The sequence below is a fragment of the Megalops cyprinoides genome, chromosome 22, assembly GCF_013368585.1.
Source record: "Megalops cyprinoides isolate fMegCyp1 chromosome 22, fMegCyp1.pri, whole genome shotgun sequence".
Classification (NCBI taxonomy): domain Eukaryota; kingdom Metazoa; phylum Chordata; class Actinopteri; order Elopiformes; family Megalopidae; genus Megalops; species Megalops cyprinoides.
Window position 1 is genome coordinate 22392656 of NC_050604.1, and position 23309 is coordinate 22415964.

The 23309-nt window shown below is 43.8% G+C and overlaps 1 protein-coding gene across 2 annotated transcripts in view; it reads left to right on the forward strand.

Moving 5' to 3' along the window:
* The window catches only part of gpm6ab (glycoprotein M6Ab), a 61731-nt gene that overhangs the window by 18727 nt on the left and 19695 nt on the right, over positions 1-23309 (forward strand). Inside the window, exon 1 of one of the 2 annotated variants that reach the window (XM_036516721.1) lies at positions 4668-5238. The exons of the other annotated variant lie outside the window; for it this stretch is intronic. Coding sequence (XP_036372614.1) covers positions 5202-5238 — 37 coding nt within the window. The 5' untranslated portion in view covers positions 4668-5201. Of the gene's footprint in view, positions 1-4667; positions 5239-23309 lie in introns of those variants that run through there. 2 annotated transcript variants of the gene reach the window in all.

Genomic DNA, 23309 nt, shown 5'->3' on the forward strand with positions numbered 1-23309 from the left:
CATGCTGTCTAATCTCCTTATAACTCATATCAACCTGCTACATATGATATGCAACATGTTAGTGCCTAGGTTTGCCTGACAAAGGATATGATCTCTGAACAAATATTACACTCAGCAATCTAGATTCTGTACGGGCCAAATTGATTCTAATAAAAATCTTCACTCAGCCTAACCCCCTAAGTAACACAGGAATATATTAAATAATTCACCGAAGCAATCATAGTAAATGAAACCTCACCAAATGCATTAATAGCTTTACTCTTGCAGATGAGTAAATGTCCTTGCATATGAGCGCAGAAATGTGTCTTTTTCTGAGTAATCACCCCTGAAATGACAACACGCCTCCTTCCCCTCGACGCCGTTTCACACCGTTAGCTGCAGGCTACCTCTCTGCTCCGCGTGGCCTTTGTGAAAGGCCCTGCAGACAAAATGCCTCGGCATATGCGAGACTGCGCCTTTCCACGCCTGCCACCCACCTGCCAGTATGACTCACCCGCAGAAGGTGAATGCCACCTTTAACGCGCGGCAGCCAATCAGAACGGGGCCTTTCGGGTTGTTATGCTAATGCCATGTTTGTATTTTTCACGAGCAAGGAGCGAGCCAGCGTCTGCAATTATGTGCATTAATACAGTGCAAAGGAGCACGTCAAAGCATGACTCATATCCTTTCCGAGAGGCAGCTTCACAGCTGAAGAAAATAGATGTGGGTTGACATTATATGAAATAAAACAAAGATTTTTTTTTTCCATGTAAGTGTCACTGTTTGTAATGACTGCATTGGTAAACAGCTCGAAATTATTTATCAATGCCAATATCTATATTTTTTTCTTCATGTACTTGTATTCATTTTGCAGACGCTCTTATCCAGATTTACCCACAGATGCATTCGGTATGGTTACTCATAAGTATTAGGACTGAGACTTGGCTGGAGCGGTACCCCCAGCTTTGTGCAGCTGGACGTTTGCAGAAAGAATAGAAGGAATTCTTGGCCGTGCAGCTGCACAGTTAATGAATATTGATATTAGCCTCCAACGTTCACTCTACCAGAATGTGAACATTCACAGAGAGCAATATCACTTTCACAAGTCAACAAGTCACATCCTACCACAGAAGGCATTTGGGTGTTATTTTTGTCTGGAAAGAACTATTAGATGAAAATTAAAATTTGAAATCACCCTAAGATCATGTGCAATATTAAAACCTTGGCGTAATTTTCACCTGTTTACTATATGGAAATATAATTTGAATGCCTTTTTGTGTATGGGTGAGTTCAATCCGAATGCAGAGAGATCTGACATTGTGACTAAATGTAAATTCAAGCATTACTATTGTTGCTATACTTACATATATCCTTTATTTATTTATTTGTACTCTATGGAAAGATGAGCTCCATTTATTTTCATACTACTGCATTGCATTGAATCTTAGTAATGCAGTGAAGGATACTATGGCTTTTAGAATCAGGGTGTCACACTCCACTAAAGAGGCCCACCAGGCCAATATCATAATTTGATATGTTTTTGAAACTTTCTCTGTGGACCCAAGCAATGTTTCTCTTCAACTTTGACCCACACTAATATGTATTTACTTTTTGTTGTTTTTCTCTTTTCCTTGACAAATATTTGGCCAGTAAAGCGATCACAAAAACAGATGAAAAAAAGAGTGTGTGTCTTTAGTGGGTAGGATTGATTCGTGTAGCCCCAAAAGCGCAGTGTTTCGCGAGATTGTGTCTGCTTCCTCTGAAGCTGAGCTCTGTGGCTCCCTAACAGGACTGGACTGTTGCCTCCTTCTGAAATTGAGCTGAGTCAAATGCTTTGAAAGAGGCCCGATGCCTAGGGGCCTTTGTTTCCCGATACGTGATTCTGTGCCCTGCGATTCAGTCCTCCTGCACCAAGGTGCCGATACAGTCTCATAATGAGACCACACTGCGCAGAGCCATTCATCTGGGTTAACCTTTTCATCTCAGTTAGTCATGTAATTGCTACACATTATGTAGGTGCTTGGGAGTTAGAGGAGTGCTGCGTTTATTGAAGAAAAAAAAAATGTATCCGGGAGCATTTTATATGATCTGTTTACAGTGTAGCTCAGTATTTCCTAACCCTAGTGCTGGGCTACCATTGATCTGTTTATCTAATTAATAATTGCATAGTCAAAGCCAATTACCCTGCTCAGAGATTGCCTTTATCAGCCACAGAGATGCCTGGTGGATTGCAAACGAATTGCAGGTTTTAAAAAACATGACAGGAATCGCAGGGCCCTACTGAGTCCCAGATGGTGCGGTTGTCATGGTAAAGCAGTCCATACTTAAGTGATGCATGTGCACTTTGGCTCTGTAGATATTTTTATGAATATGATGTCAGCTCTGAGGGACCCTCCGTCTCTCTCTTCGCCCCTGCAGCCTTGCATTCTGCTTCCACTGAAAGAGCACAGTACTGGGCTTGCTATGGAAGTGTTCCAGCTGAACTCTGGGCTTTGTATGGTGCATGGGTTTGGCAACATGACAGAGGGAGTACCTTATACCTAGGATAACTGTGGTGTATTAAAGATAAAGAACAACATTGCAGACTATTTATTTGGCGGTGCATCCCTTTAACTCACAAATATGGCCTAAGTTTAATACAGCATGCATTGCAGGACATGAGTGTGGATATCGGTTAGCAACCAATGGTGCAAGAAGCAGGAATCTCAGGAATAAAAATGTTTATTTACGTCAGTAAATTTTGACCTGTATGCCACGTCATTAGAACAAAATCGAGCACAATGGAAGACCGTTAACAAGGGTTTGGCTGTTATTTAATAAACAGCCAAAGTGACGATTGTTGTTGTCACTGTTTTGGTGTAAAAGGAAAGCAGCAGGAATCATATTTTGGTGTTTCATATTTCATTATGTTTACTGTTTTTGGACTGTTTGCAGGGCTCGCTGTTACGCTGGGCTGTGATTCCTTTCTGTACTGGTTGTGTTGGGAATATGAGGTCTGAGGGATACCCCTGCTACTCTTTATTCATTCAGTGATTCACTGTTTGAAATGTTGTTTGCATTGTTTCCGCTATTTATACTGTATGAGCACAAACTGATATCCTGCTGTTATAATCCAATGGAGAGACTGATGTCTCAGCCTCTGGGCTTTGCCATGTCCTGTAGTTACCTTAGTGTCACGTGATTTTGCATCACATGATTTTTGAATACTGCCATTCAGACACTTCTGAAATGTAGAGTTCCTTCGATGGGAGTGCAAGGGGTTATTTCAAATGTTCTGGCAGCAAGTGATTACCAAAGACAATCGTCTTCTTTGCCTTGGTGGGGCTTGTTGAGGAAGAGATGCTCTGCTTCTCAACAACTGTTGCTAGGGAAGGGCGTCGTTTCCCCAGCAACAGCCACAACCAGCTCTGTGTGTTGGGCAAGCTTACCTTGGCTTCTCCTCGCAGACTGTTATAGTGAGCGATAGGTCCAATATTCGTATTAGGCAATATTGCCTGCAGAGCTAGATATAATACAGTATGTATGATAAGTTAAAATTATATTTATTGTGCATTTAGCGGTTTAAAATGAAAGTGTAGGGGCCGACCCCCCATTCCCCCCAACAGTGCAACCTTAATCAACCTATTTATCCTTGTATCCACACATGATAGTACTGATTGACGAAATCACACGTTTCACTCTGTCTTAACTTTACGTCACGCCCTCCCCGCTACCTGTTCTGGATATGTTGTGATTATCCCTGTAGTAAAACCCTGTGGGCTTCAGCCTTCTCTTTCATTCCTGTCTTATATCTGTTCCATCGTCGTGTTTCTGTTGCACGGTTAATGACATGCCGTCCGCAACCAATCATTTCACGGCAGGCAGAGTCAGTTCGGAATACTCTACTCCACCTTTGCAGCTAGATATCTGCTAGACATGATGTCCGTGGTCACAACCTGCGCCTACCAGCGCGTCGTGCTCTTTTTAAAATGTCTTAAACGGACACACAGTTTCACGGTGTTGAGCGCATTCGCATGGTTTGATTGATGGTCTTCTCTATCAGAAACCTGAGCAAACATTGCTGTCTGCCACAGTGTCTTTTTGACCCTCTTCTTCTTATCATTAATGATTCTACTAATAGCGTGATAATGGTGACGAACATGATAGCAGTGATTTAATTATGCAATCATGACTGTTTTAATCACAGTTATTATAATGTTTCGACCTAGACCTAGACTTTGACTTTGTCAATTGCGGTTGTTAGATAGATTATATAGTGAACAAGCAATACAAAAGGCATCATGGTGACTACCGCCTGCTCAATGCATGCAGAGTTATAGCGGCGCAATCCCGCAGATAGGAGTGGGGTTCCAGAGGTGGAATGTTGTAATCGCAGATTAAGGGACAAGTCTGCTATAGGCGAGGCATTACCCCAACTACAAGATCACCTATGGGACTGTCAGATATCTGTGCATGCGTGCATTGCAAATAGAAAATGAAAGACATTGATTGGATCTAATCCAGAAATCCTGTGTCCTTCATTGAGCTCGTGCCTCCCCAGATCGGAGCTACATAACACTTAAACGAGCCTTTGAAAATCCCGTTTGGTTTCTTTAGCAATAAATGCATTTTTTTTCAATAGGTGGAAATTAAGTGAATGCAGCATGACTTAGCCGGGGGGCTGGCGGGCTTTTCCATTCTTACAGACACAGGGGGAACGTGGGCTGGTGGTCCGCTTGTCTCTGCGATACACCCACCCCCCCCCCCCTTCCCATCTGGTCGTAGTGCGGAGTGCTGTTTTCAGTGCGGGCGCATCTACTTCAACACAAACCCCAACCCATCTCCATAAACACCTGCCCTGCTTAGGTCGAGAGCGGCTGGAAGATAAGCGCCTCTTTTCCCCCTTGCAGACGGCGTACAATTTTTTGCCCCCTCGATTCCCTGGGAGAGTTTACTTCGACGCACGGGCCGTAGTGGCTTACAATGGACTGCGTTGGGAAGAAAAATTGATAATCTTCACGGAAGAGTAATTTGAATGAAATCGCTGTTGACAAGCAGTCTCAGAGCGAAGCGAGGAGGGAGAGAGTCTGCCAGCTAAACTGCGAGGACTGTCCTAGGTCACTATCGCGGGTGCTTCCTGGGGAACAACAAAATAACAAAACACAAAAAAACGGGGGTTTTGTCCGTCTTGCCGAGGGCTTTGTTGAATCCCGTGCCACCGCTCCAAATCAGAGCTAGCAACAATGGAAGAGAACATGGAAGAGGGACAGACACAAAAAGGTGAGAAAAAATATATTTTCCCCACCGTGCATACGTATTTATTTGGTTTGCATCCTGTAATTTTTGTCCGTCGGATTGACGCGAAATGGGATACAAGTGCGAAACGTCCGTGCAAATACAATCGCTGGGATAGACACTGTAGTGTTTTTTTTTTCCTACACCGTGATTGTATGCTCGTGCGAACCTTTGTTTTCCCTTGCACGGCGACAGTGTGGCGTGAGCAAAAGCATTGTCGACCATTTATTTCACGCTCTCACACTTGTCACTATGGTTTAGAGTAGACCAAAGTAAATTGAATCTGCAACTGCTCTCTCACAAGTCATGGTAACAAAGGAGCTGTTCTTCCCCAATTTTAGACTCGGTACAATAAACGGTTGCGGTCTTCTGTGTCCCTGTGATAGTTTTGTTTTGCAGAGGGTTGTCAGGTATATAACTGAATATTGTGACAGAACTGGCTGCTGCAGAAGAGGAGATAAGTGTGTCAGAGTATAATGAAAAAAAGGTGAAATTATTGTGAAAAATCGTTAACTTTTAATAGTAGTAATCTAATGATGGAAATCGAACAGAAACGCGTTGGGACCAGTGAAGACCGACGGAAAATATTTTCAGCAAACAAATCACTGGCATTTGTAGCCCCGCCACATTCTTCGGTTCCCTCCACCCCCGCACCCGCTGCCACATCTGCAGTTTTCATGCAGATATCTGTCATTTAAGGTTTTTTTTTTTTTTTTTAAGAAAGGACTGCGTGGTAACGGTGAACTGGGATAGTGACCGCGAGAGGCGACAAGTTCAGCCATAATTACAGAGCTGCCAGTCATTCTCCGCTCTTCTTTAGTAACTGTTACGTTTGCTCATTAGATCTGACCCACTTATGAAAAAGACAGGGTAGCTTTAAGCATGCAGAATTTTCGTTTCATCCCAAGCTCCCTTTTCCTGACTGCCAGGAGGGTAAATTAAGAGCACAGCTGTCTCCTAACCATATGTCAAAGCAGTTAATATGGCAAAGCGCATCGCGGTGAAACGGTGCTCCGTGAAACCTGTCTGAAAGGGTTTATTTGTTGGCCGTCAGGGTTCATTGCATGTAAAATTCCCATTGACTTTTTTTTTCTGTCAGATCGAGCGGATGTGTTGGTATTTGTGTATGTTTGCGCGAGCGCGCGCGCGCGTGCCCGTGTGTTGTGCAGAACCTTGTCCTGTGGAATTAGCCACCCATTGAAGTGTCCATTAGCACGGGCTACACTAATTATTCAGCAGCACTAATGGGGTTCCAAGCCATCATTTCCATCTGCGGCTGAATTGCCAAAGTATAAATCTTGAATGAGAGTGTCATCGTGCCATAAGTTCAGTTTTACAGTGCTGGAAGCAAGTGCTAAAATAAGGGTGTAGAACTGGGCGTTTGAGTAGTTGCTGCCCAAAGATAACAGATGCCTTTGGGACGGCCAGAAAAGGGAAGCAACGATTTATCTTTGGGCTGCTGGTCTAGAATATTTCATTAACGCACGGTCGGTTGGCCACAAATCGGGGCGAACTCCAACAAAACCATCAATGCAAATCCACTTGATAAGCAGCCGCCGCTGTTGGATTGCCGTGAGAGAGGGAGGGGTGGTGGCACGGCGGAGCTAGGCTTTCCGGAGGATATAAAGGGAGGGTGTGAGCGGGGCGGTGGAGAGGGGAGACGCGAAGCACAATTATCCCTCCACCCGATGTTTTTGTTGTGGAGGTGGGGGGAAAGGGGAGGGGGAAACACCGCGATGGGGAAAAGCAGCAATGGCGCTGCATTCGATGGCGGTACAGTCTTCACACGCCCACCGCCTCCCCACCCTCCCTCACCCCCCCCCCCCCCCCCCCCCCCTTGGGTGAGAGCGGGGTCCGTCGTCACACCGCCTGTCCATCAAATCTTCATAACACATAAATAAAACATCCATCTTTAGCAGATGGCAGAGAGCACCAGATTCATTTTCCCCTTTAGTGCTCTTAAGTGGATCAAACGACGGATGAGCTTCTACGGAAGGCGTTCCCCTAGACCCCAGTTCAGAGGATGGCCAGGAGCGTTAAAATCACTCATGTAGGGTGCACATACACCTGATGGTGGTGGTGGTGGTGGTGAGGATGGTGATGGTGGTGGAGACGACGATAACTAATTTATTTCTTTGTATTTTTTACGATATCTTTTTTCACTCCCTTTCACTGAAACGTGAAAAATAATTTGACAGTAACGTCATTATAAACCCCTCTTATTTCTTGAATAAAATATACATAGTGATGATGCTGGTGGGAAAAGTTATCAATTGCTGTATTGGTTATGTTCTCTCTGTCCGTTTATCGAAGAGTGTAAAACGTAAAGTCAGATATCACGTTTGGAAATCAACATCCTGCCATCCGCTGTCTTTGGAGGCAATTCTTATGTAGTCCATAAAGACGTATCGATTTCCGATCCGCAGACCTGGATTCCCTGTGTAATTAAGCACAATGCCTGCGCTGCGTTCATTTTCTCTGTGTAATCAGTCACCCGATGCTGCCACCATGGATGCAAATGTATGAATTCACAATACCTATGGCTGTTGTTGTATTAAGTTAATTCAGAATATGATAAACGTAATAATAATGGCTTAGTCCTTAAAACTGAACCGTACACTGTTTTAAAGACTTGCGCTTTGGAATACCGAATGTTTATTCAAAAATGAATCAGTTCATATTTAATTCTGTAATTCGCTCGTTTCTGTTGCAACATTCTTGCAAAGGATCGTTTGCTATTTATTTAGCAGGCTGTTGATGGCTTCCAACCAATAGGTAGGCCATTTTTAGATTGCAGCATACAGATATACAACATATACACTGTAAGAATGTAATATATTATAATAATGAACAACACTACTCTGTACATATTGCATGTATCAGTTTACATAAGTTTCACTTAACCCTAAATTGTCTCACCATTTTGATGTTGTCAGATTAATTATATGTATTCGCCAATGCCCTTATCCAGGGCTCCATGGACATCTTATATTTGGTATTTTGCCCATTCTTATATTTACTGAACTTTATTCAACGTTACTGTAGATCTGTAGTGCACCACCTGGGGTTAAAACCCAAAACCTTCTGGTTGACTGCCTCGGATTTGTGTCTTGTATGTGGAGGCTAATCCCCTCTGTCTGATAAGTTTAGGAGGAGTGTCACACAAGGAAAGGGTAACTGAGGGAGCCTTTCACCGTGTGTTCAGAGAAGTGTGTTAGGCCTTGGAAATGGCTGCATGGGGCTGAAGTAGGCCGGTCTCTCCGGCTTTATTTAGAAGACCTTTGGAGCACGCAGCACATTATATCCAGGGCAGAGAGATGACTTACCTTCTGCATCCATTGGCCTTTAATTATGTTAATGACTTAATCTTTGCATTGCCTAAAGAGCGCTGAGCTCTCACAAAGAGGTCAGCACTGTTTTTGATGCACGTTTTTACAGTGATTTCTTTGCATTGGAAAGCAGTGTGCCAGATGAAAGTTCTTGATGCAGCAATTAAAATGTCAGGTACTCAAGACCTATAAGGCCCCTTACAAAGAACAAAAGAAATGCTATAGTCAAATACTAATAATAATAACAATAACAACAACAACAACAACAATAATAATATTAATAATAGTAATAATTAGGCAAATATGGTAAAAGAAGGAATAAACCATATATTTTCATATACATAAAACTGCCTCATACACATATTACAAATTATAATTTGTTGTAAAATTCTGTATATACAGTAGTATGAAGACACATTTTAACATATTATAATTATTGATAGTGTACTGATATTAAGTCTGAATATATTATTTTTACTGTCTTAGCATTGTCACATTTTATTCTGTTATGTGTTGCATATATAGACTTACTGTGGTACAGCAGGACCATGTATGCTGTGTGCAGAGGGGTGGAGTCAGGGCTGAGGTGCATAACGTGTGTAGCCTGTACTCTTATCTACCAACATAAATTGCAATACTAACCAAGCAATAAACACAATAGCAAGCAGATCTTCAGTGAGCTTTTGTCTTAACAAATCCCCATGTTGGCATAAGATGGGCTCCGGTGGAATTGAGGTGAAGGTTTGGTATGGGAGAGTCCTTTATACCTGTCACGGGGCTTTTCCTGCAGGTACAACTGTCCACTGGTGTTCAGGTGAGATGGGTGCTATTCACTGGTTTCCAGGTGAAATGGGTGTGTCTATGGGTCTGGAGCCCAGGTGAAATGGGTTCTGTTCATTGGTGCCCAGGTGAGATGAGTGTGTCTATGGGTCTGCAGCCCAGGTGAGATGGACACAGTTCAGGTGCATTCAGGGCACAGGGAAGTTGGAATACTAGTTTTACTATCCACTTTTGGAGTCAGACATATGAAATGCATGACATTTTGACAAACATGAAGCATACACTTCCCTTCCTTTGAATGTTGTATTTGAGCAGCCGAGCAGCTCTGGCACACTAATAGTGGTTTCCCATAAGAGACATTTGCACAGGTTGTGCAATTAATTGGAGGAGTCACAGGAGAGTGTGGCTTATGCTCTCACCCACCGGGAGGCTAGTTAAGATGTACCACAGGACTTCACAGGCCTTAATGAAGTACTGTTATACCAACAGCAACAGTGCCGGAATGATGGTGAATATGTATTCCAATCTGGAGTGGGGTTCCATTCAGGGGCACAACAGTAAATCACCCACGACAGAATAATCAGGCTTCGGATCAAGACCAGGGGCTTGACCCCTGTGGCAACGGCAAATTACAAACTGCGGTTGTAGAAGGGGAGGTGGATTTTTTTTTTTTTTTATCTTCCTGTGATGGTGTTAATTATTGCTGCTCTGAAAGAAGCCTGTATTTTTCTGTAATTCTACCAGAGCTTATAGATCTATTCAAACAGGCTTGTTCTTCTCTGGGTATCTGATGGTGTTGAGTTGAATTTTGAGTGTTATCTCAAGATGTACACATAGAACTAAGATACATAATGGATTTTTCACCGGCTCCAAAAATTGGATACTTCACCTTTGATTGATCTGTATTATTTTTAGCTGAAGTAAAGCGACTTGCTCTTTGCTCTGCCCAGGTGTTTATTTCTTGATGCTGCGTCCCTGCTGTGGATATTGTCGCCGGTCTAAACGTTGTGATGGATGACAGAGCGGTGCTTCTCTCAGATGTTGACAAACACCGTTTTCATTGGCTGCTTTCATTGAATGATCCTCACATAATCCTTTGTCTCAAGAGAGGAACTGCTCTGCCCTTCTACAGAGGCTCAATTAATCTTTCTGTCTCTTAAAAACTAATGAAATGAATAATGACGTTAATGGCGCTGTTGTCGGGAGGCATTTTAACACCACACACACTTTGTTTTTATACTGCCTCCATGTTATTTAAAGCCTTTACATTTTTGCAATTATTTATTTGAATGTGTCGGGGATATAACTCAATGGCAACCTCATGCAACGGCAATATAATTAGCGCTAATTAATTAACCAATGCCGCTACACAGAACCATAAACTAATTCAATTTGCCAATGCAGGAGCAACCGGCAGTTAGCATTTTTCTCACCAGTAGCTTTAATGAGTGAAAAAATTGTAGACATTGCTTTCTGTTAGCAACGGAAAGAGAATTTAGTTTAGACACAAAAAACATTCAGTGTTTTGCAGTTTTTGAGAAAAAGTGGTTCTCACTAACTGAGAAAGATATCCAGATTTTGGAGCTGCAGATAGATGTTATTTATTTTTTGTTGGAAAAATCTTTCATTTTTTCTCCAGAATTATGTTTCATGTAACAAATCTCTCAACACAAAGAGATGGTACTCGAGTACAGCACAGTCGCTTGTGCTGTAATACCTGCATAGATACTAAAAAGACTACTGGTTTACACAGGTGATGTGATTTTATTTGATGGGTATAGTTCACCTCCAGCCATATCCAATCACAGGTTTCTCTGGATAAAAGCATCTGCTTCATGCATGAATAATGTGAGTAGAGGAAAGAGTTGTTCTTAGATTGTAGACTGAATGTGTTATTAAGAAGCTTTTTGGGGTACTTTGCACAGGTATTAGTTTTTGACTTGCATATTCAGAGAGAGAGAGGGTAACACAGCTGCAGTTCTGCAGTGTGATGACAACAGATGGCATTGCTAAATCATTCATATTCATAACCCAGCACTGTCTATTGGTCTATTTGCTCGTGTATTTTACACAGTTTATCAAGCTCAGTTGAACTCCATTGAGCCGCAGTTGTCTGTAAGTGTACTGGGGCGTCGCACGAATCTTTGAGGAAAATGCAAGAGATGGCTATCGCTGTACAGTGTGCATGTGAAGAGTTCCCTGGTGACTCACTCCATGAGTCATTCTATAATGCAGCTTTTATAAGGTCCTGTAGAAGTAAATAAGAAGATCAGAAGATTTGATAGCCATGTCCGCCCATCCTCATCGCATTCATTCCTGTAGTAACGTGACATTCCTGGAATAGCGATGCATTCATTTCCTTTGCGGTGCACTGGCGTCAGTTTTTAAAATTCACAAATCATCATGGGCTTAAAATGTATGCTTTAGGGACTGATTTTCTCATGCAAAAATGATTGTACATGGCTCACCCAGTGTTTTAGAAACCTTGAGAACATTACCATGCACTTATCTGTACTTGGTCCATCTTGCATATGTAAAAATTAAAATGTGCATGCCCTTGCACATTAGGACATACATTTATTACATTGAGTTGGTGATACCTTTACAATTGTTGATATGCAGTGTGTGATGAATTATTTGCAAGGTGCGGGATAATTACATTAGATGACATTGATGATGCAGATACCTGGTTTTCTGCCTGAAACAGCACAGTTTTTTTGAGTTCCAGCTGCTGCATGTAAGGACCTACTCTGTTACTCTGTGAATGTGTTAGTGTGTGATATTTTGGTGTTTGGCCCAAAAAGTCAGCATACTGCTTGCTTAACTGTATCATTTGCGATTTGAGAACAACACCTCCACCTGTCAGTGCCTCAGGGTATTCCTTAAAAGTTGGCTGGATGTGTCTGTACATCAGGTGTCAGTGTACCAATGGGCCACCCAAACCTGCAAGAGTCAAGGAACGGTTCAAATATGTATGCTGAAGCTTGGATGTTTAATTCTGACAAGGGATATGGTTCTGTTAATTAATTCATTCATCCATACATCCATTTGTCTAGTCAGTTGGCAGGCCAGAGGTTAGGTTTGGGCTTGTGAGAAACCAAGGATGTGGCGGTGTTCATTCGGGGCGTCTTCTATCCAGCAGAAAATGGCCACAGGTAGAGAAGCCTGGCCTGGGAGCAGTCAGTGGCCATCCTGAGTCGATGGACACATTTCTACAGGAGGAGAGCTGAGGCTGCAGTGTGAGGTTGGGGCACCAGCTAAGGCAGGTGTTGCGCTTGTGTCCTTTTGAAAATCAGAGCACTCAGTTTTCAGGGGGCCCTGAGGGTGTTGACACTGAAGAAGCTAACCTTTTCAGCTGTTTCCCTGATATAGTGCCAGGAATCCACTCCACACAGATGACGAGAGAGAGAGAGAGAGAGAGAGAGAGAGAGAGAGAGAGAGAGAGAGAGAGAGAGAGAGAGAGAGAGAGAGAGGGAGAGTAATGTAATTTGGGTTTCTTTGAAGATATACGCCTCTTGTCACACATGCCTTAAGGTACTTGGGGGGACGGGGGGGGCAACTGGGGTAATCATCACGATTAAATAGCGGGGGGATTCTTGCGCCAACATTCGTCGCATCAGCATTGGCATCTTACACAGCTGACTCTTCGCCATCAATAATAAAATACAGCAACTGTTGATTTGAAAAAGCGTTATTTATAGAGCTGGATTCTGCCTCTCTGTGGGCTCTGCAGCAGATCACTCAAACGCAGGGGACAAGTGAAACAAGGCACTCTTCCTACTGCGGTGGTCCTGACCCTCCGGGTCCACCATCAGGATAGTCCAGGATGGTGTCTACTGCTCCTCAGAGGGAGGGAGGGGGTAGAGTTTGGACAGGGGCAGTGTCACAGATACGGTCACAATACAGGAAGTCAGCTGTCTTTCCTGTCACCTGGTCTGTGTTGACAGTGAGATGGAAATTGTTGTTGGATGCTGCACAGCTGCATGCTGGGACTTCCAGTAATCACCATTACAGTGGTAATACTGGAGTGTCCTGTGGGGATCCAAATCCGCTGACCACAAGACCACAAACGGTTTGCTTTGATTGTGATTCAAATCAGTTCATGTAGCTTTGTCACAAAAGTGCTGGATGGAAAACCACACAAAATAAAGCTGTGGTCCTGATGACGATCACTGTACCTGGGAGGTGAAGTGTGGTTGCATAGACATTCATACTTTGGAGCTATGGCAAAAGCAAAGTATTAGAGATGCACACTGACTCCAGGTAACGTGTGTCATGGGAGGAAAAGGGTTAACTCTGTGTACAAGAAGACAAATTGGATGGCTTCTTGCCTTTTTGGCAGTTTGCTATCCCACTTTCACATGGTATCATAAGGTGGCTTTTTTGTATCTGACTTGACTGGTTGGATTGGTGTAGGTGTTGTGCAAGCTCAGTAAAAAACTGCAATACTTAAAAATCGTCACTTAATACGCATATATAAAATCATCAGTTAGAAGTGTCATTAAAACACAATAAAATTGGAATAGCCCATGTTGACCTTCATTTTAATCTGTTAATTGTGGTTTATGGCTTGCTCTGTCTAATTCGCTGGAAAATGCTTTTTCAGTGAAGTGTCAGAAGGTCACATTCAGAGGGTCATGTGATATCACATAGTCACATGTTATGAAACACTATATTGTGCTCGGGTTAATCTGATTCAGATGTCAAACGATTCCATCACAGAGATTGATAGAGGGTTGTTTCCTGGAACCTACAAATGTTGAAAAAAATATATCAGCTGCAGGCATTGTTGTTTGCACTACAGTGTAACTATGAATAAATTCACAGCCTTTTAATGTGAAAATAAGCCTTACAATCATCATTTTACACACTGGATGACACAGTGGCAGTGAGAGAGGACAACAGCAACTAGACCCAGACTAAAAAGGATTTTTTCTTTAATTTGGTAGCGTTTTGTCTTAGATGGCACGTGTGAGTACACCCCTAATGGACAGGGGGTTGACACATTCATGTCCACTTTTGATTATGCTTTGATAATGCTGTCACAGTTCATTGTCTTTGATCTTTTTTTTTCTCTCTTTCATAACCTGTTTATGATGGTAGAATGTGGGAGTGCTTTTATTCTTTCAGATTTCAGGGTATTCATCATAATCATCTATGATAGAGGAAATTGCTTTTCTCACTTTGTTAAAAGCTGATGTATGGCAGCAGCTAATTTATGTTATATGCAAAATAAGTTCAGCATAAAAAAGCCTAATATATAGAGGTGTGGGTGATGTCATATCATCTGCTCAGTCAGTGAAGTCTGTGTGGGTTTGGGAAGGCTGGTGGAAGGTGATCACAGGACTGCACATTATAAATGTCATCGAAGTTGCTTGATTGACGGATCTGAAGATTGTTTTAGGGAATGCGTGTTATTTCACCGATGACCGAGGGCATCACATGACATTCATCACGAGATCTACCCCCCCGGTGTAATCTGTCATTTTAGCATGTCATCTTTGTTCAGTGGACAATACATAAAGAAAGGTGTTTGCGCTGCTTTGGACTCAAGGCCAGAACAATTTCAAAAAGTACACACCCCAGGCCCTAATCATGCAAGATGACATCTGTAGGTGTCCATATAGGTGTCAGTATATAATCAGTGTAGTTGTTTGCCTATATCAGGTAAGGGTTTGAGAAGGGGGGGGGGGGGAGATTGTGTCAGAAGGTCAGCGAATGTGGTGATATTTTCATTTAAGAGGACCATCAGGGTCCGCCTTGTTTTGGTTAATGGGTCATAGATTTTTCCATCTGGCGGCCATTAAACATTGAACGAGCAGGAGATGGGTGATGGAGGCATTATGACTGTTTTGAGCGCGATGATAATGACACGACATCTGGATTCTGTCTCGGCACCGTGTGAGCGGCTCCTGTCTTCATTGGCTGTTTTTTTTTTTTTTTTTTTCCAGTCATTGACGTTCCCCTGTTGCCGTTAATACCACGGCCTTAATCCATTAGGGAGTCAAAGGTTTATGCTGTGCCACTATCTCCATTAATCCATAAACTTTCATACTACGGCCACTCCAATAACGAGTCACGTCTTTATACTGCAGGATTATACTATAGGCTGACTCCATTAGTGACTCACAGCTTTATACTACAGCAACTACAATAATGACTCACATCTTGATACTACAGCCTTACTCCATCAGGATCTACTGGCTTAATACTACTGCCAGTCTAATGATGAGTCATATAGACTATAGCTTTACTTCTATAATATCTCACAGGTACTACAGGTCTAATTCATTAAAGATAGAGCTTACTCAATTTGAAGGACATAGGTTTTTGCCACATGGTTACTCCTTTACAGAGACAGAGATTTGTAATCCAGGTTGACTTCACTGAAGAGACTCAGGTTTGTACCACATTCCTACACCATTAAAGAGACACAGGTTTGTACTGCAGGTTGACACTGTTATAGAGATGCAGGTGGGTAGCACAGGTTTAATTCCTTTAAGAGACAGACTTATACTACAGGCTTTTTAAGAGATGCAGGTTTGTACCCCACGCTTTCTCCATTGTAGAGTTACAGGTTTGTACGACATGCATACTCCATTAAAGGGACACAAGTTTGTACGACAAGTTGACTCCATTAAGCAGTTACAGGTTCACAACTCAATGGGCAAGAGGCAGTCGGAAGCTGTAAAAATGCTAAGGCACTTTGCTTGGAGACCATTAAATTTATGTCACCAGCACTGAATTTTAAGTGTCACCCAGCAGACACATCGCATCTCGCAGAACTTCCTCTCCTGATTGGGTGAAGCGGATCGGGGGAAACACCCAGCGGTGTGGCCTCCCCAGGTCTCGCTCCCCTCCCATCGGGTGCGGCCGAAGGATCATATGAAGTGGGGTGGGGGACTCGTCCGTGTCTCCAGGGTTGATGGCGCTCTCTCTCATATTGCCGGGATGGGCTGATGCATTGCTGAATGGCCCGGCCCTGAGCGCCCTATCTCTGACACCCCATTCATTACCAGAGAGCAAAATGAGCCAAGGAGCGAGTGCAGAAATTAAATCATGCCCTACACTCTCAGAAAATAAAACTCAACTGGTCGCAGCCTCTGGGAGTGAAAAAAATATATACATCAACGACATAATATAAGAAGTGAAAATGAGATGAAGCGATAGCCAGTCTGGTGAAGCTAGCACCACTGCTTTAATATGGAGTGAGGTTTTTCCTTTTTTCCTTCTTCTCTGAAAGTCAATTACGTTGGGTGATTCATGCATCTCGATTAATGTGAGATGAGAGACGGTGGTGTTAGCTCGTTCGTAGTTAATTTGTAATTCAACACCAAACACAAAGGGCTCTTTTTTTGCTGTTTGTGGCTGTTTGTGAGGCCCGGTGTGCTGGCCTTTATTGTCCCCCAGTGTCTATTGTATGTTAATAGGGCAGGAAGATTTGAATGCGCTGCTTTCTCCAGCCCCCCCCCCCAAGCACCCCCTGCCCCTCCCCTCCCTCCTCCCAGCCCAATCTGTCTGCCCTCCCCTGGATGGCTGAGCAGGTCCTGCCAGGGCCGGTCCAGAGGATTTATCAGACTGCCTAAAACTGAGTGGATGGACAAAACCTTTTTTTGAATCGTAATTCTTTTCACAATGGCGTCCCACTGCCAGTGCGGGTTTTACAATACTGCCAAGTCAGGAGAGCTTGCAGCACTCTAGAACTGTTCACAGTTAATCTGGGGGAAAAATTGATTGTATGTTTTAGTGTTGTTCTTCTCTGTTGTCTAATTTCTGTTGTACTCCATTAGTCTTACGATGAGTGTATGCTTTGTTTTTGTATTTAACTCAATAACTCATGGTATGTTTTGTATCCCTATGTATGGAATTTTATATTGCCCATTGGCTCACTAAGGCAACATCACGCTGAGCGAAATAAAGACGTTCTCCCTGAGTTTTTCATAGCTAAACGTCAGGGTAGATCCAGGGTTTTTAAAATTAATTTGCTAAATGGTGAACCTAAAGGAGGAGTGGTGTCAAAGACAGAGAGAGAGAGACAGAGAGATAGGGGACGGGGGGAGAGAGATATGAGAAAGAGGGGGGAGAGACAAAAAGAGAGAAAGTGAAGGAAAGAGAGCAAGGTGAGGCAGAGAAGATGACAGATGCTGGACTGTAAAGTAGAGCTTGTCATCTGGAGCCCTGCCAATGTCACCATCATCACCAACATCATCATCATCATCATCATCATCATGCTCATTTCTCCTATGACTGTTCTCAGGACGGTTTGTGAAGCCAGCCAATCTCTGCTCAGGTGCACCAGGTGGACTTGGCTCAGTAAAGCTACACCTGTTGCAAAATATATTTTGCAGTTTGTGAATAGTTATATAAAAGTGTCAATGACTTTTCATGTAATATATTTATGTAATGTATTTTTTCATGGAATTTATTTTTATTCATTTTGAGCTATATGACTTGCACGTGTTACGATATATGGATATTTTCACTAAAAAGGCAACGAAGGTGCGAGGCGCCCAAGAACTCCATCCGCTCAGTGTAACGCCACCCCTTCCCCCCCTCCCTAGTGGGGAAATCAAGCAGAAAATCCTCAAGATTCACTTTTTCCTCAAGCGATACGTATCTATCATTCACTCGCCATGCAATCTCTCAGACTCTCTCAAGCTCCGCTGCACTGCATCACTAACCTTTCTGGAGAGCCTGGGAGTTTGAGAGAGGTATTCAAAATGTGTTTTTTTGCCCCCCCCACATAATTATGAAAATATTGGGCTAGAGATGAAGGGCTAATCGCTTTAACAAAAGCGTGAGAGCTGGACAGAGGATCTCTTTCGCTCAGTCATTTTGTTGTTGTCCGTGGGGCGAGGGCTGCCTGTTTGTGTGCGAAATGAGCAACTGGCAGGCAAACACAATGCAGAATAAACATTTCCAGACAGTTCTGTCCTGACTGGCCTGGCAGACAAACGGGTCTGAATCATCCTCATTTTACCCGACCCATGAAACCACGTCCCTGACTTTTGGGCAGCGGTCATGTGAAATGATGCAAATGCCCATGTTCATTCTAACCACAGTGTGCTTGGTTATTATCTAATTTTACCTTTAAACTCATGCATCAGAATTTTTGAAAAACGTTACACTGAGTTAAATCTGTCATTTGAACATAAGTTCAAAGCACAAGGGCGGCTAGAGTGAGTGGAGACCAGAGTCATAATAAGATGGCTTTGTTGCAATAGGGAATAACCTTTACACACCGGTGAGTAAACTCTTAAATGAAAAAATAACCTGTAATTTAAATATTTCTTTCATAATACGTAAGAGCGCATTTTCAATAAATCAAATACCATTATGTACGAGGTATTTGAAAATTCCATGCAAAAGCCACTTTTATACAGTAGTTGCCATGAATTATACATAAAGCACAGATTTAGACTTGTTCCATTTGAAGCTGAAGTACACAAACAGGGCAGCCTTAGCCAGGAAAAAAAGAGACCGACACAGTCATTACCAGCCCGTGAAATATTTATTTGCATTGTTGGGGGAACAGCAGACAGCTGCCCAATCCCTCTGACAATAGGTACGCGAACGGCTTTTCATATAGGGATTACTGCCCGCTATCCTTTAAACCAGTCTTAACCGCATTAGGCCACTGATATCACAGGGAGTGGGTCTTCCTGAAGCGGGCTGTTGAAAGAGGGTAAAGTGCAGTCTCCCCACCCCTCTGACTGTGTGCCCTTTTAACACTCCCGTCCAATTGTTCCCCCAGCACAGTGATCCCCGCCTCAGCCTGGCTCTAGGGAGGTCCACAGATTGTTCTTGATTCTTGCTTAACGCTGCACCTATTAATAGTCAAACCACCGCATGACGCACACGACGTTTGAGGCTGGATGTGGCCGGTACAGTGTGATGTAGGGGGTTTGATGAGTAACACGTAACCTTAAAGAACACTCGGATAATTGTCGGACCTCATTAACAAATGGATGTTACCGTCTTCTTAAATGCAAACGTGCATGGTCACAAACCGAGGTCTGCATGCTCGTTTTGCAGGGTTATTTGTTCTGAATGCATAGGCAGATGCAGGCTTTCTCTGCGTTTCATCAAAGGTAAGAACAAAACAAGTGTAGGGGGGACTATTGTTCATTGAATTTCTCACAGCCACAAAAGCAGCTGCATAGAAAAAAAAAATCCCTGCATTTTCACTGGTCATGTTTTTTAACCCCTGAAATGACTGTTTGAGCTTTCAAACCTGAGCCTCTGCCTAATTGCCCCAGAGCACAATCTTTGTAATGTGTCTGATTCGCCATTGTCCCACTGAATTTGTTGACGTACAGTAAGTGGGTCACTGCACTCGAGTAGAATTTGCACCGTTGGTTGGCATGGCAACCCTGCTGGTCGATTAAACATGCGCAGATGATTCAGGAGCCCGCAGAGTTCAAAACCTGCTGGCTTCAGGGGGGGAGGGAGCTAAACGCTAACAAACCTGCCGACGCTTCGCGGTTCCGTCTTAATGTCCGCACTTTCGGCAACCCGTAGCCACCCGCCATGTCGCTGAAGTACGCCGCTTTCAAGATGATTCCTGAATCGTTTCTGCCACTGTTTCTGAGAGTCAATCCAGTGCACTTTTTAAGGGCATGTTAGACCACAGGTGCTATTGTAGTCACTGAAACACGCCTCCGTCGGTCACCAACTGATGCCGAATTTTACGTGTAGAAATGTTAACAATTCCCAATGAAGATTCAAAATGCAGATTCAAAAGTCCGGTCACCCCTTACATGGAGTTGTATCAGTTAAACCCTGTGCTGTTTGACCCCACACTCCTGAGCTTCCCCCACACACACACACACACACACACACACACACCAGGCTTCCTCCTTGCTTGAGAACATTTATTCATGTAAACTTTAGCTCGTAAATGAAGGAACCGGGCCGAGCCGAGCTGCTTCGCCTTTTAATCACTCACCGGCCGGCCTTTCCATAAAACGCCTTGTGTTGTCTTTCCCCGCCCCGCCACAAGAGGTAACCATTAGATAATTATGACCTCTGACCCCGTGCGGATTAAGGGAGCCGCTAATCCCCCCGTCGCCTGTTTGTCAGGGGCCTGGCAGATGGGGTAGGGATGGAAGGGGAGCACAAGGGGGTGAAGGGGAGGGGGGTTCCCCTTTGTCACTGGGGTGACGCCTTCTGTTGCTTGTAAGACGACGTGTCGCCCGCATCAAACCGGCCGTACAGATTTGGGTCATGTTAAAATTAGAGGCCTCTGCGTGTTCACTTTAATTCTGGCCCTTTGTGTGCATGTCCGGAAAAATCGCTCGCAGTCAGAAACCTGCCAATTTATTTTCACTACATTTTAAGGCAAAGCAAAACCCACAATAAAATTCAGATTGTAAATCTGCTCCTAGTTATATTTAAAGGAAATGTACTGTAATTATGAGCCACTGTTAAGATCTTTGTCTCAATTACTCTAATGGCTTTGTATTTGGCACAGAGATGATGGGTGATTTAAGTTTCAAATCTGAGTCGTATTCGCAGTGATGGTGGCTGAGGGCTAATTCTGATGTGATCCTGTTTGGAGTTCCTCAGTATGTGGAAGAGTGCTCTGCCAACCAACATTCTCAATCTCATTCTCACAACGTTTCTGTAACATTTCAGCAAAGTTATGATATTTCCGCAACCTTACACCATCACTGAGAGGACTCTTGTATTTTTGTGGTTCCTCTTGTGACTCTCACTCTCCTGTAATTGAAGAAAAACATATGAAGGTGTTTTAAGTACACTGAAATGCTTACAGGAGAGATAGCCCTAATCACATTTCTGACATTCTGTTAGCTCTGATCTACCTTCCAGGAAGTGACATACCACTGAACCCACAGCTTAAAGCAGCTACACACTGGCGTGATTGTGAATTCCTTTAGCTATCTCTTTCTGAGGGAGGCCGCTAAATGAGAGAGTGGCGTAGAAGGCAGGGGGGCAGGGGGAGGGGGGGGGGGGCACAGTGATGCTGAATTATTTATGAAAATGGAGGCACCTCTCTGGGAAGCACTGAGCTGCTGCTAAATTATGGATGAAACATCCTGAGCCTTCAACCCATTCAGCCCGTCATTTGTTGTTTTCGATAACGCTCGCTTATAGGGGCCCTCGGCCTAATTAAACGCTTGCGAGACTCATTGTAAAAAATAAAGTGGACGATAAGTGAGCTGCTGAGTGATCCTGGGACCATCGCCTGTGGAGAGTGAGCCCCCTGATTCTGATGTCTTATTCAATTTACTGAGTAATAACGGGGCTGGGGTTGGGGGGGGGGGGGGGGGGGGGGGGGGGGCGGGGGGTCTAACTATGTTTATATGAATTGCTGGCTCCGGAGTTGGAAAAGTCATATCACATTTTCCTTTTGCAGAGATTCACTTAAGCAAACAGCTCTGGTGAAAGAGCTATTGCGAGGCCAGTGAGGGTGACACAGACAGGCTGTGTATCCAGTAGTATTCATGTTGCCTCATTGCTGTGTTTAATGGCCTTCACCTGTGGTTCAGCAGGACGTCCTTATCGCCATCATTTAAAACCTTTTAATGGTGGAAGCCAAGCCACGATTCACTTTAATCACGCATTACGCCTCTGGTCAACACGAGCTCAACGAGCTCAATATTCTTGAAACATGTGCTCGGATACCTCCGCTTATCAGTCATGGTGCGTAGTTGACGTTTTTATTGGATGCGGTCTGAAACTCATCTATGCTGCCAGGCTGTTAAGAAGAGGCAAGGTTAAGTATCCAGCTGAAGGGATCTGAACACATGACCTCTTTGTGCCATGAGAGGTCTAGATCCTCACTCCCTGCTCCACTCTGCAGCTGGTGGCTTAATGGGTGCTTAATGTCCCAGATGATGAGGGACTTCTCAGGAGCTTTGGGGTGCGGGGGTGGTAAGGGGGCGGGGGGGGGGGGGGTCTCTCTAAGGCTGGGGCTTACTGCCCACTGTGGTGGAGCCTCTGGGGACCAGCAAGGGAACTTTAAAGAAATCACAGAGCACCTCCCAGCTTTCTCTGGATCCCTGAGTTCAGCTACCTATTCCCATAATGCACTGTGCTTTGAGCTGAGAACGTCTGTATTTTTATTTATCCATTGTTCCTCAGTTGTCATCTAGTTGTCAGTTTTATTTGTTGAATCTCTGTCATCTTTCATCTATATTGCTTTTTTATTTTGGCTCACTCTTTGAAAACCCAGATGTAGGGGTCTTAGCGGTGGTTTTGTGGGATGGTGTGGTTAAAGGGTGTGGCTAGGCTTCATAACCAATCATAGCCCCCGATCTGACCCCAACAGAGTGGATTTTGTCCTTAACTTTGAGTGACAAAAGCGAGTATAAAAAAAACAATTTTTTGTTGCAGTTCGTACAACAGTTTTGTTAAGTTCAGGTATCATCAGAATCATGGTATTACGTACTGGTAGCACTCCTGTAAATGCTCAGACTTAATCATAAAGGGCATTACAGTATGACAGTCTGGGCCACGGTCTCTCAGATGAATATGTCTGCATGAACTTATTTTCGTGCATGAAGTTTTCGCCTGTCTTTATTGGGGAACTGTAGACTTCCCTTTGACATAATCGTTCGCCAGGAAAGTGACATGGCAAGCCCTCAGAGCACACAGAACTGAGCTGCTTAGTGAGGCCTTAGAACTCTCGCTCGGCAGTTCTCGCTTTCGCCAGCTGGAATGTTATCCCCCCGCTGACGTAGCCAACATTCCGTTTGAACTTATCGGCTTGCCGTCGGTCTGCCCCCGTGCAGGCTCCGTGTCACTCCTCTGACACGGAGCGGCCTGCTCCCTGCAGCACTCCCATCATAAGTCTCCGTAGGCGCGCCGTTTGAAAGAATCTATCCGCGAGAAAAAAAATAAATAAATAAAAAAATCCTAAAAGAACATCCAGCTGGGATGGAGTTATCTCACATTTGACTCCTTGTAGCTTCTTTCCTTTGC